The 15,026-nt window shown below is 46.7% G+C and overlaps 5 protein-coding genes across 5 annotated transcripts; 2 read left to right on the forward strand and 3 right to left on the reverse strand.

Annotated features, from left to right (window-relative positions):
- Positions 1 to 616: 616 nt before the first annotated feature.
- MCYG_00414 (ankyrin-1) lies at positions 617 to 5,622 on the forward strand (the record flags this gene model as incomplete). The annotated part of the gene is made up of 8 exons (XM_002850264.1): positions 617 to 759; positions 815 to 1,091; positions 1,265 to 1,576; positions 1,714 to 1,795; positions 1,943 to 2,080; positions 2,145 to 2,169; positions 2,219 to 2,851; positions 2,901 to 5,622. The coding sequence occupies 8 exons, from the start codon at positions 617 to 619 to the stop codon at positions 5,620 to 5,622; spliced, it is 4,332 nt and encodes a 1,443-aa protein (XP_002850310.1).
- Positions 5,623 to 5,998: 376 nt separating this feature from the next.
- Positions 5,999 to 6,871, reverse strand: MCYG_00415 (small s protein; the record flags this gene model as incomplete). The annotated part of the gene is made up of 1 exon (XM_002850265.1): positions 5,999 to 6,871. One exon carries the CDS (start codon positions 6,869 to 6,871, stop codon positions 5,999 to 6,001), a length of 873 nt encoding a protein of 290 aa, XP_002850311.1.
- A 581-nt stretch (positions 6,872 to 7,452) lies between these two features.
- Positions 7,453 to 9,782, forward strand: MCYG_00416 (conserved hypothetical protein; the record flags this gene model as incomplete). Its single annotated transcript, XM_002850266.1, has 3 exons — positions 7,453 to 7,555; positions 7,607 to 7,757; positions 7,811 to 9,782. The coding sequence occupies 3 exons, from the start codon at positions 7,453 to 7,455 to the stop codon at positions 9,780 to 9,782; spliced, it is 2,226 nt and encodes a 741-aa protein (XP_002850312.1).
- Positions 9,783 to 10,099: 317 nt separating this feature from the next.
- MCYG_00417 (conserved hypothetical protein) lies at positions 10,100 to 10,895 on the reverse strand (the record flags this gene model as incomplete). The annotated part of the gene is made up of 2 exons (XM_002850267.1): positions 10,100 to 10,359; positions 10,430 to 10,895. 2 exons carry the CDS (start codon positions 10,893 to 10,895, stop codon positions 10,100 to 10,102), a joined length of 726 nt encoding a protein of 241 aa, XP_002850313.1.
- Positions 10,896 to 12,030: 1,135 nt separating this feature from the next.
- Positions 12,031 to 13,470, reverse strand: MCYG_00418 (conserved hypothetical protein; the record flags this gene model as incomplete). Its single annotated transcript, XM_002850268.1, has 5 exons — positions 12,031 to 12,502; positions 12,565 to 12,707; positions 12,754 to 13,008; positions 13,091 to 13,195; positions 13,276 to 13,470. 5 exons carry the CDS (start codon positions 13,468 to 13,470, stop codon positions 12,031 to 12,033), a joined length of 1,170 nt encoding a protein of 389 aa, XP_002850314.1.
- Between the last annotated feature and the right edge of the window lie 1,556 nt (positions 13,471 to 15,026).

Below are 15,026 nucleotides of genomic sequence, written 5' to 3' on the forward strand. Positions count from 1 at the left end.
GGACGGCGAGGGTGTACTATGTAATGTACAAAGCCGTTGAGTTGAACAGACGGTTTCCAGTCAGTAGAGCCTTGCCCGTGTACTTATTCCGTGAAAGGCGGAGGGCAACGATGCTGGCATTCGCGTTGTGAATATGCCCCTTGGTGAGGGTACGCCCGTGAACGCACTCGGGCTGGACAAGGCCAGCAGCCAACACGATGCGGATAGTAGGCTTTGAACTCGTCTCAGAGACTCAGCCGCATAATATACGACATGCTGAAGGCGGGCACGAATGGAACAAGGGGCTTATATGCACCACGGCGGAACTGAACGGGAGCCAAAGACAGACGACCAACCATGGCCGATAGTGGCGGCAGCGGCTGCAGGCGTGTACAACCTCCCAGGAGAGGAATACATACACAGTATACACCTTCTAGCATGCAACTGCTAGAATAGGGCAATGAGAGTTGCTTTTCTTGGGCTCCTCATTCAGTTATAACCTCGACAGCACATCCACCCCATGTGCGCGAGTCACGATGCGAAGCCTTGGTTATATCTCTTGTTCAAGATCTCAATATATACCCTACGCGTTTGCATACTATAATATTCGTTACCTGGGTAACTCGGTACACCACCCATGGGCTTTTTCGGTACCAAAAAGGCCAAACAGGCCAAAGAGGCTCAACAGGTTAAAGAGGCTGAACAGGCTGAGCCGCATGGCTTGAATATTACGCCCTATGGGATTTCAGTAATTCATGAACCCTCTAACCCAACCCACGAGTAAGCATAGTGCCCATACTCAGTGGGGATTGATGCTAACCGGAGCTGATCCCAGCATCGTTTTTGTCCATGGCTTCGACGGTCACCCAAGAAATACATGGAGCGCGGGGGTTCCAGGTGTTAAAAAAGGGCTATTTTCCCAGAAGGGAACTGCAGTCTTCTGGCCCAAAGAGCTCCTTGCAAAGGAACCGTCCATTTCACAAGCTCGCATTGCTACCTGGGGCTATGAGACCAACCTGTATCAAAGTCCTACAAGCAAGACAAACCAGCTAGGTGTTGTTGACCATGCAAGGAACTTGGTCACAAACCTTCAGTTCTGGCGAACTACAGATGTAAGTTCCATTTTCTAGTTGACATCAGTTATATTCTTAGTCTAATATTTAGCTATCTAGCCGCTTAGGCCACTTATATTCGTGGTTCATAGCCTTGGGGGTCTCATTGTTAAACAGGTAAGTCTTGTAGATCTCTGCATTAACTACGGTACTGTATTAACCTTTCAATTTAGGCTCTCGCGCTCTCAAGAGGGAGTGATGCTCAAATTGAGAGAAAAAGTGTCTATTTGTCAACTACGGGCATTATATTTTTTGGGACTCCGCATCGTGGTAGCGACTGGGCAGGGAAGGCGGAGCTTCTCCGCTTACTTACCGTCACTGCTGGTTGTAAGCCAAATACAAAAATCACAGCTGCCTTGCGTCCTGGATCCGATCTGCTAAATGAACTGAGGGACACGTTCTCTTTCTTGCTAGAGGATGGTCATATTCACATCTATTCGTTTTATGAAGCAAAGGGGATTACTGACTTCAGGGGGTTTGGAATAGTAAGTCTCGTCATATTACTTAGTCTGATAATGGTATAGCTTTACTAAGGTTAGATCAGGTTGTGGAAGAGGCCTCGGCGGTGCTCAATAATGCCAGATGGGAAACTACTTGTTCAATTAACAAAGACCATATTCAGATGTGCAAGTTCTCTTCTGAGCACGATGATGGCTATCCGCAATGTAAGGGGGCATTGCTTACCCTCCTTCAAAGAGTTACTGGTAGGTTGCAATAATCATTTGTTATTATATCTATGGTATATAATTATAACCTATATAATATATCTAAGCTATATAATATAATAAGTTATTAATTTACTAATATTCCAAAAGAATCCGAGAAAAGGGGCTTTCGTGAATGGTTGTCAGCCGCAACCTATGAGCGCCATCACAACGACATTGGGAACCGTCTTATGGAGAATTCTGGAGAGTGGCTAATAAATAGCGATATCTATAAGAGTTGGGTAACTTCTTGTGAATCACCTATATTCTGGCTACATGGAACTCGTAAGTATCCACGGCAATAACTCTCACACTTATACCACACTATTGACACAATACTATTATGTAGCTGGTTCAGGTAAAACTACTCTTATGTATGTTTGTATCCCTTCCCCAAACTGCTTAAACTAATCGCTCCCCTAGGCATTGCATTATCAAATCCCTGAAACCCCAGAAACTTGCAAGTGTGTCAGCTGGCGTTGCCTATTTCTACTGCAACGCTTTAGAATCTGACCGCACCGACCCGGCTAGCGCGCTTCGAAGCCTACTATTCCAGCTTAGTTTTGTGGACGGCAGATATAACAGTTCGCTTTTGAAAGCCTTTAGGGAGGAAAGACGTCAAGCGAAAGAGAATGAGCTTCCGTTGCGTAAATTAACAATTGGAGAATGTGTGGATTATCTTAAAAGCATCTCGAAGAACGACCCAGTTATCCTCGCCATCGACGCGCTCGATGAGCTATATGCAGGAAACGATCTGGTCCCCCCTTACTGGACTAATCTCCAGAGATTCCTTGAGGCATTGGATACCCTTGAACAAACTGGCAACGTTAAAATCGTCGTCTCTAGCCGGGATGACGGCATTATCTGCAAGTGGAGAGAGGATCCTGATTGTTTACAAATATCGTCCGACTCCAGAGAAAATCGAGGAGAAATCGAGCGTTTTATCCATCAAGAGATTGCATCGGTCATCAAAAGTAAGAGAATACGATGTGGCCGGGTTTCGGAAGAACTGCGGGTCAAAATTCTTCGCACACTGTGCGAGAAGGCTGAGAGAATGTATGTCCCTTAGCCCCACGCTTGGAACTTGATGGCTAAAGTTATCTAGGTTTCTCTGGGTGAGACTTCAGATTGATCTTCTTTGTGACCCCCGGTTAAGTGAACGTGACGTCGAAGCGCTCCTAGAAAAACTACCAGACAATTTGAAGAAGACTTATGATTTAATTCTGGGAAAAATATCTGAGCTAGGCCCCCATAGCCTTGTGACTGCTCAAAAATGTATGCAATGGCTGCTGTATTCAAAGCGTGCACTTACAATGTCCGAGATAATCTCTGCGGTATCGGATTACAAATATACCATTCGTATCGAAGACATACTGCAGGCATGCTGCAATCTAGTTTTCCTCGATGCAGGGCTAGAGTGCTATACCCAGGATACATCTGCTAAGGCCGGTGGAGTTGGAATTATTCGCTTTATTCACTCAACCGTTGCAGAATACCTCCAAGAACCAGTACACGAGGACTACCACGAACACAGATCACACGCTACTATCTTGGAAAGATGTGTCAATGTGTATCGATGGGAAGATACACCCAAATGCCCCAAGCACAATAGGATGCTAAAAGAGTATGCCACTCAGTTTTGGCCTTACCACTTCCGGCTTGTTGACGGCTCCAAGAGTCCAATAAAAGCAATGCTTTGTGGCTTCCTCACGCCGAGGCAAGGGAAAAGAAGCGTTGGTATTCCATTTAGGAATTGGACAGGATATGCAGACAATTTATCTCGGTCACTTGCACCCCCTGACAGCCAAAAGCTAGAAAATGTCATTTCGGAACCGGAAATCATGGCAACACCTGTCTTTGTGGGCGGTTGTTATGGATTTCTCCCAAAACTTGAAGAACTGGGGTTCTTAGGACTGCTTGAAAACAGTTGGGATCGCAAAAATAGGAGAAATCGGACTGCGCTGTCCCTCGCTGCAAGATTTGGATACTCAGAGACAGTAGAGTATTTACTCCAAAAGCGTGTCGACCCAAATGGCAATGTACAGCCTGGAGACCGAACCCCACTTCTATGGGCGGCAGTTGAGGGCCACGCAAATGTTATGGAAGTTTTGCTAGAGGAGGAGTATAAAGTCGATATAAATTATCGAGACTCTGCTAGTCAGACGGCGCTACACTTTGCTGCAGGTAGCGGCTTATACGGGATAGTCATGATTCTGCTCGAGAAAGGAGTCGAGTCTGACCCTCTAAGCAAGCAGGGGAAGACACCACTATCGTGGGCTGCTGGAAAGGGGCATTTAGATATTGTGAAAGTTCTCCTGGAGTACAACGCCGATCTGGACTCACAGGATGAGAATAGAAAGACACCACTTGCATGGGCTGCTGGAAATGGCCAGGGAAAAGTTGTTGAATTTCTTATCGGGCGTGGTGCTGATTTACATTCGAGAGATAATATGGGGTCTACACCACTTGCATGGGCCGCAACTAATGGATACAAGGAAGTTGTTCAAATTCTCCTCGAAGGGGGCGCCGACCTAACTTCCCGAGATAACAAAGGATGTACACCAGTTGCTTGGGCCGCAACAAATGGGAACACCGCCGTTGTTCAACTACTTCTTGATGAGGGGGCGGACGCGAATTCTAAAGATATGGATAGGAATACCCCCCTCTCGTGGGCTGCAACAAACAAGCATATATCAACTATTAAACTACTTCTCGAACGCGGGGCGGACCCAAATTCTCAGAATTGCAAAGGTAGTACACCCCTAGCATGGGCAGCAACGAACGGGAGTACAGATGTCGTCAAGTGTCTACTGGATGGAAACGCTATAATTGATATTGAAGATAAAGATAAGAAAACGCCGCTCTCGTGGGCAGCAGGGAACGGGAAGCTGGCTGTTGTCGAGTATCTCCTTGGTAAGGGGGCCAACGCAAATTCTAGAGATCGCACTGGAGGTACCCCTCTCGCGTGGGCTGCAACAAACGGACATATAGCTATCGCTGAAGTACTGCTGAACAAGGGAGCTCTGATTGATTCCCGGGACGACCTGGGGAATACCCCACTGGCATGGGCAGCTGGAAATGGGCATACAGATATGGTCAAACTCCTGGTCACGAAGGGGGCAATAGTAAGGTATCCCGACAATGATAAACGAGCACCTCTGTTGCGTGCTGCGGGAAACGGACATGAGAAAGCTGTTAGAGCTCTCCTCCAACTTGACGCGCAGGTAGACCCCAAGGATGAGGATGGAAAGACGCCATTGCTATGGGCTGCCTCGTATGGCGACAGGGGAATCGCCGAGCTACTTCTCGCATACAAGGCCAATGCAAATTCTCAGGATAATGATAATGCTACACCACTTTACTGGGCAGCTTCAAAGGGACATAAAGAGGTTGTTAAACTTCTTCTTGATAAAGGAGCATCGCCTAACTGCCAGACTATTGAAAACGAGAGTACGCCGCTTCTATGGGCAGCTTCACGAGGGCATCTGGCCATCGTTAGGCTGCTTATCCAGGCAGGGGCTCATCTCAACGCCCAGGAGTTGGGAGGGATGACGCCGCTTCTATGGGCTGCGAATGGGAGTCGTCGAGACATTATCCTGGCCCTCCTCAGTGCAGGCGCGGATCCAAACCTGTCAGAATATGGATCTGGGGATACAGCGCTGTTTAAGGCGATATCGCGAAAGGACGAGCAATCGGCAATACTTCTACTCTCACATAATGCCAATCCAATGCTGCCGAATGGGAGGGGCATGACGCCCCTACGAATGGCACGGCAAATGGGATGCCAGAGGGTGATCCGTGATTGTAACGAGAGAGGATATACTTGATAACGAGTACACTAGGCTATAAGTGTCTTTTTTTTGGATAATATAAGGGATACCTGTTATACGTAGGGATCACTATAAATATAATACACGGACTAGTAACTAAAGAATGAAAGAAAAGAAACAGGTTAAAGGATTAATTATATAGACAGGCCACTTGTACTAATCCAGAGCAGGAAAACAAGCAAGCTTCTACGGCCATAACATCGGCATCATCGGGACGCATAAGCAGCATCGAGAAATGCATATAACAAAAACGCGCCATGAACTATAAGAAAGCTACAGCTATGTTTTTAACGGCATAAGTGTAGTGGATTTAAGTAACTCTTAAATACATTTCGTTTGGATGAGCCAGGTGATAGGGAAGAGACCTAAGCAGCTATTTCGCTCCCATGTTCTTTGTAGTACCATTATAATTAATGGTTTGTGAACCAAAGTTCTGCCCGGCTTGAAAGCCCTTGTTATTGGCACCTGAGAATACAATATGCATACCCGCCTGCGGGATATTGTTGGATTTTTCAAGAGCGGCATGTAGTAGTTTGTCTTGCTGAGCCACAATCTTCTTCAAGTCTTCCACCGCTTCTGAATGTTTCCCGATCTCGGAGGCTTCGGCTTCGCAAAGACGTTTCTGACGCGGCAAAGTAGCAGGAAATAGGTCGGTTAGGTCGTCAACATGCTCCGTAATATCTTCAACCAGTCGCCTTAAAGTCTTTTCCGCATATAAAGCCCGTTTTGCCTTTTGCTTCAGGTTTGCTTTGTTCTGGCGGCCGGTCGCCAGCTTGCGCATTGTTCTATGGAGGGCACCCACAGTCGATTTGAGGTCTGTTTCGGGATCGAAGGTTGCAGTGCTACCATCATCAAGACTTTGTTTGTCTTTAAACTTGGATGAAAGAGTCTCAGCATCCTCAAATAACTCTAGGATATGGCTGAGGAGGTACTTTGCACGCTCAATATCTTTAATAGATCCAGGAAAGCTGATTTGGTCGAGGAGGCTCTTTGCACGCTCAGCGTCTTCGGTGGATCCAGGAAAGCTGATAGTGTTTTGCGTGTCGTCCAGTTGTTGCGTATCCAGTCTTAGCGACTTGCCCCAGCGGGATAGACGGAGCTGAGCGCTATCGAGCTTGAGCTGGCTTGATTGGAAGTCCCTGCCGAAGCTGCGAGCCAGCTGGACGTACTCGAAGCACTGGACGGCATTGTTGAATAATCCAGCAAGGCCAATAATGCCAACGGCAAGACCAACTGCTTCTGCCATTTTTTTGGAACTGGGGAATAATAATGGAGTATAGAAGCCAAAATGGATGGATATGGGATATCGTAGTCTTGTAGGACCTGGTTGAAAGAACTGTAGGAGCCGTCAGTGAGACAGTACGCTGATATTTATAACCATCCCGTACTGTCCTTTCCTTCATCACGGCCTGCGGCGGGTATAATGCGTCGTTGCAGTAGTGGAAAAGCCTCCTCTGCAAGGATGATAGCAAGAGTTGAAGACTTTGCACAGTCGATATGCAGCCATCAGCTATGCAGGGAGCCTGGCAGTCTCGTTGGCGCCACGAATTCCATCCACGGTGAAATTGCATGAAATATGGCTGACAGGGGGCTTCTCGCTCGCCAATAGGACTAGCAGAAAATAAACACAGAGCCGTACCAAATCTTGAGACTGCATAAAAAGAACATGTATGGAAGACGCTGTGCAGAGTTCTACTCGGCTAGGGGGTGGGGTAGTTGGGTAGAGATATGTAACCCGGCATCTCACCTCGTTGGAGCATTCTGCATCCAAATATTAACGAGAACACAGCGCTCACAGTCACATTCACGGTTTATCTCTTACACAGAATGGCTCAACCTTCTAGCAGTGCGCATTTCTCCGGAGACAACAACAGCGGGGTGCAGGCTGGGAGTATCCATGGGTCTGTTACCATCAACAACCATGAAGGACGTAAGTATAGTTAGATTCCCGTCGATAAAGCATTGCTAATGTCACCTTTAGAACGACCTGAAACACCGCCTGAGCCTAGCTGCAAAATTCCTTTTAAGCGTGATGATGAATTCATCAATCGACCAGCAATATTCGATAAAATCAAAGAAAAACTCGAGGCGCCAGGATCTCGAGTTGCCCTCGTCGGCATGGGGGGTGTCGGGTAAGCAGGTGAGAGCACTCTCCCTCTATACGTACACTAACTTGGGTGAACAGAAAATCTCAAATTGCAATTCAGTATGCCTACTGCCTCGAAAACCAACTATCTGATACCTGGATATTCTGGATCTATGCAAGTAACTCCGCACGCTTTCAGGAAAGCCTCGAGGAGATTGCCCACCGGGGAAAAATTCCTGGTCGGGACGATCCGAAGAGAAACACCTTGGGGCTCGTTCGTAACTGGCTTCTTGATGACAAGAGGAAATGGGTTGTCATCCTAGATAACGCTGATGACCTCGACTTCCTCAAGGACACGTCAACCGAGGAGGGCACGAACAACAAGAGGTTAGACAAGTATCTTCCCAAAACACAGAATGGATCAATCTTTGTCACGAGCCGAAGCAGAGAAGCAGCATTGCAACTCGTAGATAGGAGGAACATCATCAATGTTCATCCGATGGATGAAACGCAAGCTGTGAGCCTATTCCGCAAAAAGCTGAACGAAGGATACGACGATAAAGTGATTGCTGAATTGGCGGCAGAACTTGGATACCTACCACTTGCAATTGTCCAGGCTGCGTCCTATATATCCCTTAGAGAGCCACGCTGTTCGGTTCAGGAGTACCTCGAGGACTTTAGGGGGAGGAATTTGACCAAGAAACTGAAGCTCCTTAGTGACGATAACGGAGATCATCGTCGCGATGAGGAGGCAGTCAACTCCGTAAGCGCGACGTTCAAGATATCGTTTAATCGTATCCGGAAAACAAGGCCTTCAGCGGCAGACTTATTGGCAATCATGTGCTTCTTCAACCGGCAGGGAATTCCCGACTATGTCCTTCAACCAGAGGGTATAGAGTGCGAGACAACACCACGAAAGAAAGAGGACAGTAGCACACCAGGGCTGCCTGCTAGAGACGAATCATTTGAGAATGATATAAGGACCCTCATAAGTTACTGTTTTATCTCCACCGGCGCGAATCCGAAGGTGTTCGACATGCACAGGTTGGTGCAACTAGCCGCCCAGGAATGGCTTGACGATAACGAGTCGTTTGTAAGTTGGCAAGTAATATTAGTTACTCGGCTTTTACGGAGATTTCTAGATATCAAATACGAGAATTGGGGCCGTTGCCAGCAGCTCTATCCCCATATGAAATCGGCGATCGGCCACAAGCCTCAAGGGGGGGTGCCGCTGCAGTGGTGGGGCCGACTCCTATATAGGGCAGCATTGTATGTTGTAAAAAGGGGAAACATGGTTGGCGCGGTGGCGATGTCGACCATTGCGCTGGAGGTAAGCAAAGAGGCCTTTGGCGAAGATGACCCAATCACGTTGTACTGCAATGACGCTGTCCAATTCATGCAGCCCGACATGACTCCCGTAACTGGAAACAATGAAGGGTCATCCAACGAGGGCGCATGGCGGTGGTGGACAAGGCTCTACGTGTGGCTCCAGTGGTTGACATGGCTCTACATATGGCCCACGGGGCGACTCGAGAAGGCGGAAAAACGTCAGCTTAAGGTAATCAAGGCCGTCAAGAAAGTCAACGGCCCCAAGCACCCAGCTACCGTGAGATATATATCTAACTTGGTATCAATATACCGACTTCAAGGCCAACTAGATGAGGCCGAACAGTTACAAGAAGCCGCGGTAGAGTCGAGTAAGAAGGCCAACGGTCCTGAGCATCCAGCTACTCTGTACTATATGTCTGGCTTAGTATTATTATATCAACTTCAAGACCGGCTAGGCCAGGCCAATCAGTTACAAGGAGCTGTGGTAGAGTCGAGTAAGAGAGTGAATAGTCCTAAGCACGAAGCTACTCTGTACTATACGTCCGGCTTAGCATCAATATATCAACTTCAAGGCCAACTAGACCAGGCCAAACAGCTAAAACAGTTACTAGAAGCTGTCGTAGAGTCGAGCAAGAGGGGAGGTGGTGTGGATATCGATATCTATGCCCGCCTTCTTGATAAGATCGAGTTACCGTACCTTGAAGAACAGAAAGCTGGGAGTGCGTGCGAGGGTTCGCTCTGAGGAGATCAAGGGTGTTTTGATCAGTAGAGAGGAAACAAAGGTACGCCACCACTAGATGACCATTACCACTTACTACAAAATATACTTTATCCGATATACTCAGCCGATTCATTCGCAGTCAACCTGTAGTCCAAAGAGCCAGGATATATATGCGATTGATATAAAGACATGATGGGAGAAGAATCCAAGTCTATCTTGTTTTGTACTAGAATTTGAAATCTATAGCTGGACAGACTTTATACTCCATGCCTGACCCAATTACAAGTATAGTATAGAACAGACAAAACATATAACTCTGACCACTACCAAAAGTCGTCTCATTTACCCTTGACTGCCTGGTGCTTTTGTTCAGGCTCCCATTTCAAAATTGAATATTCGATGTCCCAGGACCCTATAATGACCTTTGAGCGGATTTGGTCTTTAAACCCGCGGCGCAAATAAAGATTATACGCTGTGGTCGACGACTCAACCCAAAGCGGAAGCATCATTTGCTTAGAAAGCTGAATTCCCCAGTTTACCAAGGAGCCGCCGATGCCTTTATGTTGGTGGTCAGGCGCAACAAAGAGAATGGAGAGTTCTGGTTCAAGGGGGTATAGATGTTAACCAAGTGCAAAAAGATCTGTATGTGGGAACGAGAATGGACTAACGGATATGCGGCTCTTTGATGAACCTAAGCTTTCTGTCCATCACATCGTGAATCACTGTCACTGCGATCCTCCGTTCCTCCGGGTCGTCCAGCCACTTAAAACTTTCAGGTTCCAAGTCAGTCCGCTTCAAATCTTCAGCCGAGTAATTTGGATTAAGCCTATAGAGCGCGGCCCCAAGGATGGTTGGAGAGCACCCGTTCCCGTTCCCATTTACGCTCCCATTGCCATTGCTTTTGCCATGGCTGCTTGGGACCTCATCTGCATCAATGACTTTCAGCCAAAGCGCACCACCCCATATTTCAGGTTCATGGCAAGTGTATTTCTTTTTGCACCGCTCCCTATTCAAAGGAGTGTCTTTGCCATTGACGAATTGGCAGAACTGTTCGGAAGCAAAGGCTTTAAATTGAACCTCTACAAGCTGATCCCAGTCCGCATCAGTGACCCGGGTGATGACAAGGCGCACCATTCCGCGATAATAACGATACGCAGGAAATGGTACCTTGCTTGGACAGATTCAAAATCTATAAAACACAAAACTTTTCATTAGTTAAGCATTCCAGACATCAATGTTCTTTCTGGTATCTGCTTGCAAGTGAGCTGGAATTCTCCGTTAACCATCGCTAAACCCGCCACAGACAGTGACTATAGCCATACGGCTGAGAGTCACAAAAGAAAAAAAATCCATACTTATGCTTGATTACATCCAAGTGAGGGAGACTGCCCGTCAGACGTCTGGATGGTGGTCGGAATAAGGGGGCAATAAAGTTATATGAAGGTTCGAGGAAGGGAAAAAAAGGCGTCGGCCCGCCGAAGCTAGTTAAAGAGTTATTTTTAACTCTGCTTAGCTCAGTTATAATCTTGTGGAAGAGACGAGCATTCAACTGTTATGTGATGCTTCTTAAGTTACGTTGCTGGGCATATGCAAGTCGAGCATATCAACGAAGTTAATGCATACATAGTATGTACGGAAAGGCTGGCTGAGGATTACAGGCTATCTCGGCTATATAACGCCGGATATGAGCAACTGTATCTATATACCTGGGTACTCTGCACGTATGCGGGGCTTTGATGGTGATATTATCAGTAACTATTTCTGCCCCCTACCGAAAGAATAGTCATGCATATATTCAATATGGGCATTGGCTATAGATACTTACTTTACCACAGCTCCAGACTGTCGGGTGATCTTCAGAAATTATCTCGGATTATGTTCCTGTTTAGGACATAATGGCAAGGATGGTTCACAGGGTGTATCGTACGAGGTAACTCCTAGTGTAATTTACTATGTGCTTGGGTGCATGTCATAATTATGGATGTACAACATAGTAGGGGTGTTGTGGCAGAGTATGCCGGTTTTCGTGCTCATGTGTCCTCCTTTGCACAATACGGTAGCAAACTGTAAAACTAGAAAAGAGGCTCATATCAACAACAGTATACATCAACTGTAAAACTAGAAAAGAGGCTCATATCAACAACAGTATACATCAATTATATCGTACCATAGCCTAAAGCTAACACCCGGGCAAAGTAGTAGAAACTCCAGAAATATTTGCTCCCAAGCCTAACTCCATTTACTTCATGCTCTTCCCATTGCGAGTAGATCAAGCTTGATGCATATTTCCATAGCTTCTCATTTCGAAACTTTCATGTTCAACCGTCCAACCCCTAGTCTCTCGGATAATCATCTGCTGCGATTCATGACTCTCAACTGAAGGTGCACCCCCGCGATTTAGAGCTTGCGATATACTTCTTGTTCCAGAGGTGTCATTCCGAAAATCAGACTGCGGAGATCCCATTATCTTCCCAAGTTTGTTGGAAAAATTAGGACCGGTCTTTGAGCTTGTCCGAGAATTGTAGGGCGGATACCTGCTTGTCCTTTTGTGGCTTCCCTGGCCCCATCCCGTGTTAAATGCAATGAAGAATGGTTTGAGGCAGGGTATTGTCGCCGCCATGATACTGTAATGTAAGAGTATCTCTGTCCAGATAACGTAGGGTACCATCGAAAGCGTTGGGTCACGGAGGTCTACCACGCCATGTATCGTCGTCAATCGAAAGATAGAGAATCCAACAACGCTATGGCCAGTGGTTGAGTGTTAGCTTCGGTTAATGAAACTCAAGGGCAGAAGGAAGCTTACGGAAGTCTACATGCGAAAGCGCTGACAATAATAACTTTTCGGCTCATCACCATCTGTAAGCCCCATATGAGATACACCAACATCCCGAATATCAGAAGTTCAGTCATGACGTCAAATGCTGTGATAACCTGCCAGCGCAACTCCTACCCATCAAAAGTAATGATATTGTTAGCTGAATCAATGAAGCGCAGAGACCGCTGAAGCGCAAGAAAGGCCACTAACAATATAACTGCATTTGTCATTCAAGATCCAAGGTCTCGAAAGGTCGCACTTAATTGACATGGTGGTTGTAGCTGCAACTCCCCATATGCCGATGAAGAGTGCTATTGAAGCACACACCCGTTTGTATAAAATGTCTCGTCCCAATCTGAATAAAAGCAGTGCCACAGACGCCTTAGCGCATGAATGTGCTAAGATGAAGAATATATCGCTAGCATATAGAGTCTAGGAAATACGGTTAGCTTCCCTCATAGAACTATATGGCCACTGTGGCAAGGCAAGAAGAGATTGAGAACCGAAGTGCTACCTGTTCAGCTGAGTCTACTTCGGATGGTTGTAGATATATGTTCGATTTTCCTATTCCCTGGCTGACTGCTTTTAACAATACACCAACATGGACAATGCCTAGAGTCTGTAGTATTTCAAGAGTTAGACAGGTGAAAAAGAAAAAAGGAAAAAAAGCTGGACGAATTTGACGATAAAGTAACATACTGATCCTATCCCCACGACTGAATCGTCCAAACCAAAAGGCCCATTTATATCCGATCGAATGTATATCCGAATGAAGAAGCATAATACCATCCATGACATCAAGAGAGTTGAGACAATAACGATATGTCCACCTTGGTCGGTGTCAGTGACAAGGTAGGCGCGGTGGCCCTCTGGGATAGCAGATGGGCTCTCCATCTATCATGCCGTGTTCAATGGGTAGACAATCATCGGTTCCCAAGTCTTGTTGTGTGAGAGTTGGGCTTAACGTCCCAAATCTCGTCCCATGGCAAGAAGTTATATTCTGGCAGGTCCTGGTTATGAAACACCAACCAATCTCACGATCTATGTGGTAGCTCTCATAAAGAATGATATAAGTGCTCCATAGAAAGTAAGCCAGTAAATGTATAATACTCCTGATATTTGGTGTATATATGATCTGTATATCCAACTCGCTAGTGGAGTTAGCGGTCGAATAGGAGAGACTTGCTAAAATTCCGCTATGCAATCCTCCATTCAGGGATGCAGGGGCTTTGTGGCAATACAAGAAGGCATAACAAATAGCATCGATTCGCGGTGTATATCTTTTGATTATAGCCTGGGTTTGGACATGCCCGATGCTTTGGTCGAGGCAGGGACCAAGTTTTGTTTCCCTGCATTCCGTACATTTATCCCCTGCGCACTGTAGGTAGGACAGAGTACACGGTAAAAGCATCTTAAGAATAAGCTGGCGATAACAAGGTCGATATGCTTATAGTAGGGGCTGGGGGTTGTCACGAATGTGCACTCCACCAACACAAGAAATGAACGATCACATCAGAATTGGCCGACACCAACGTTCGTGAATCAGGATGCCATGGAAGTGTGTCCGGTGGAGCCATAAGATAATGTAGGAGAGCTCTTCATTGGAGTGGTGAGAGTCAGGAGGATTCCCGTCAGTGCTATAGCGCACAAGGGACTTCAGACCCTACACTTAGCGCCGAGCGTTATGCATACGCGCACCCAGGGAAGAATAACGTCGCACATTGGAGTACGGAGTAAATCAGGGTATCACCAAAGTGGCTGGCACTGCCTAACTAGCGTTGAACTAGCTATGTGAAAAGTCTGAGCTGTCCTCAAGTCCCACCGTGTAGTTAGTGGTTAGAGCAATCGGCTTTGTTAACCCACGACTGCCCTAGACCGGATAATATGGCTGGTTCTCGTTGTCCTGACCCTGCCCTGGCTTCTAGAGTACAGCGTAAACCAGCGAGTGTCCACCAAATGGTCGTTTTATCGCCGCCAGCAAAGCTGATGCCAAGCCCTGATATATGGTTATACGCGAGAGCTTCTCGAGGCCGCCAAACGTTGACGTCACAAAGCGCGTTTGGAGCGTCCACATAGCAAACTACAACACCGTCCGACAACACCATCGAAACAACACATAACCTGTATTTGTACTCTCCAGCGCGTCATGGCTCCTCTAGGCGAGACGAGTGAGGCAACTTGCTGTATTGCCTCTTCAAAGCTATTGACTGGGCTCCCTGAAGGAACACCATAGGTCAAATATACCAATATGAAAGAGTGCGGTGCAGATAGTTCCAAGAGCCCTTTTTTAATAGTGACCTGCGTACCCAATACCTTCTTAAGAGACTTTAAAAAGGGCTATCCCGATAATAAAGGCCCCTATCTAACTTACAATCTCCAAGAAGATTCAGTCATCGTTCTCGAAGTTATGACGAGGATTGCTGTCAAATATAACAAGTCTCTCTGCCGCC

The sequence above is a fragment of the Microsporum canis genome, genomic scaffold (assembly GCF_000151145.1).
Source record: "Microsporum canis CBS 113480 supercont1.1 genomic scaffold, whole genome shotgun sequence".
NCBI lineage: Eukaryota > Fungi > Ascomycota > Eurotiomycetes > Onygenales > Arthrodermataceae > Microsporum > Microsporum canis.